Below are 1,921 nucleotides of genomic sequence, written 5' to 3'. Positions count from 1 at the left end.
GCAGGTTATATTCTTCACCAAAACCAGAGCAGGCTGCCAGCAAGATACCCACTGTCGAAAGAACCGAGGCTTGTTCAGTGTCCAGGGCCCTGGGTCGGTCGGAAAGGCTCAGCAGCAGCTCCTCCAGGATCGGAACCCGGAGGCCTGGTACAGCTTGGTCTACTTCTCATCCTACTTGTTTCTCTAATTACTTTTTGGCTTTACACACGGCATATCTTTTCTTAGCTTTTATAATAAAAGGAGAGAATTAGAAAAATAATCTCTAAGGTTCCTTTCAGCAATGAAAAGTCTAAGAGAATAGCAGGTCTCTGTCGCCTTTTCCCTCAGGAAGAGATTCTTGAATTCTTTAATTCCGGTACAAATACTGGCAGATGAAATGTCATTCTCTCCATTTGGTTTACAGTCGGTCACAATGTCAATGACCTTATCCAAGGCCACTTTCATTCGGTTGAACACGCCTTCTTTGTTTTTATGGGCAGATTCACAGGTAGGATGCCTGAGGCATGTCTTGGACGCTGTGAGAAGCATCATTGTACATTTTTCGAGAACTGCCCTTGCTGCTGCCATTTTTGCCTTTTTCTTTTCATCTTTCAAATCATTTTGTCTATCTCCAGTTAGGTGAGCAAACTCGACCATTTCATTTCCAAATTGACTGAATATTTGGACAAACTCTTGAAAACTGTTCACTTTCTCTAGCCTTTCCATAGTGGCGAGCACCTTATTTCTTGACGCTATTATCTGCTTAATAACTACACGGTCTGCCAGCAACAGTACTTTTGTCACTGAAGAGAGGAGCAATCGTGCGGCCTTTATGACTCCCGTCTTGTCGGTAAAAACTGTGATCTGGCCATCAGGTTCTGGATGATTCAAGCTGGTTACATCTGTAAGAGCTGCGATTGTCTCACCTGCTTGCTTAGCTTCGATGCAGGCAATACTTATTTCTTCTTTCAGATCCCAGTTTTCATTGGCAATAGCTTCCCCTACTTTAACAAATCTTCCAACTGCCAAGTTGACGGCTTGCCCCACACGCTGAATTGCTTGCAGGGTTTTTTCAGATTTTTTGGTATTATCTTTATGATTAATTAGTGTGGTGATCTGAGAAACCAGCGGGAGCAGGGTTTGCTCCACCGAGCGAGTTTTGATGTCCAGTCCTGAGTCGAAGGCGAAGCCCAACGGGCCAGAGCCAAGGAACGTTCCGGCGCCTCCAACGCCGGCAGGACCGGGAGAGGACGCCATGGCTTTCCACCAGCGGCCCAACACAGCCTGCGCGCCGCTGCGGGCCCGCCGCCTACCCGCCAGCCAGCCCGAGGCGGCGGCAGGGCTCCCGCGCCGCCCCCGAAGCCCCGCCCCGCTTCTACTTTTCTGGAAAGTGTTTATTTACCTACCTCTTAGCTCATTTGCTTTATATCTTGTTTCTAAAATAAATTTATAAATATTATAAAGTATGGATATTGGAATCCCATATTTTTATATGCTATATTTTAATCATAATTCAATTCTAAGTATTCTATAACAGTCCGGTGGGAATTTTTAGAGTGAATTTTCAGGTAGATAGCCATAAAGGTTTTTTTTTTAATGATTCTATCATTCATTTCTAATTTAACTAAATTATGATGGGAGAACATGATCTATGTGTCTTTAATATTTGCTGAGATTTGAGTCCCTTTCACTGGCTTCCCTCCATGTTAACTTCTTGCATAACCACAGAGCTCTTTATTTTTATCTTTCTTGTTTTTCTTGCAAGCTGAATACAGCAGGATTTTGTTTCTTTATCCTATTTGTCACTTTCTGCCATTTTTGAAAGGTATTAAATATTAATCTATTTACCTTCCAAGTGGTTATTTATATAGCTAAAATTGTTTCAACTTTATTATTTTCTTCCTTATTATTTTTCTTTTTTCTACTGACTACTCTTTTTATT

General features: G+C 42.3%; 1 protein-coding gene across 1 annotated transcript; it reads right to left on the bottom strand.

The window, feature by feature from the left end:
• Positions 1-228: 228 nt before the first annotated feature.
• LOC101638718 (alpha-catulin-like) lies at positions 229-1,245 on the bottom strand. Its single transcript, XM_045284521.1, has 2 exons — positions 718-1,245; positions 229-597 (listed from the first exon to the last, which is right to left on the bottom strand). Exons 1-2 carry the CDS (start codon positions 1,234-1,236, stop codon positions 229-231), a joined length of 888 nt encoding a protein of 295 aa, XP_045140456.1. The 5' UTR covers positions 1,237-1,245.
• Between the last annotated feature and the right edge of the window lie 676 nt (positions 1,246-1,921).

Source organism: Echinops telfairi, unplaced genomic scaffold (genome assembly GCF_000313985.2).
Source record: "Echinops telfairi isolate 266 unplaced genomic scaffold, ASM31398v2 ScPeMD7_7469;HRSCAF=8507_0, whole genome shotgun sequence".
Lineage (NCBI taxonomy): Eukaryota > Metazoa > Chordata > Mammalia > Afrosoricida > Tenrecidae > Echinops > Echinops telfairi.
Note: the sequence above shows the minus strand (reverse complement) of the source record. Positions and strands in the feature narration are given on the sequence as shown.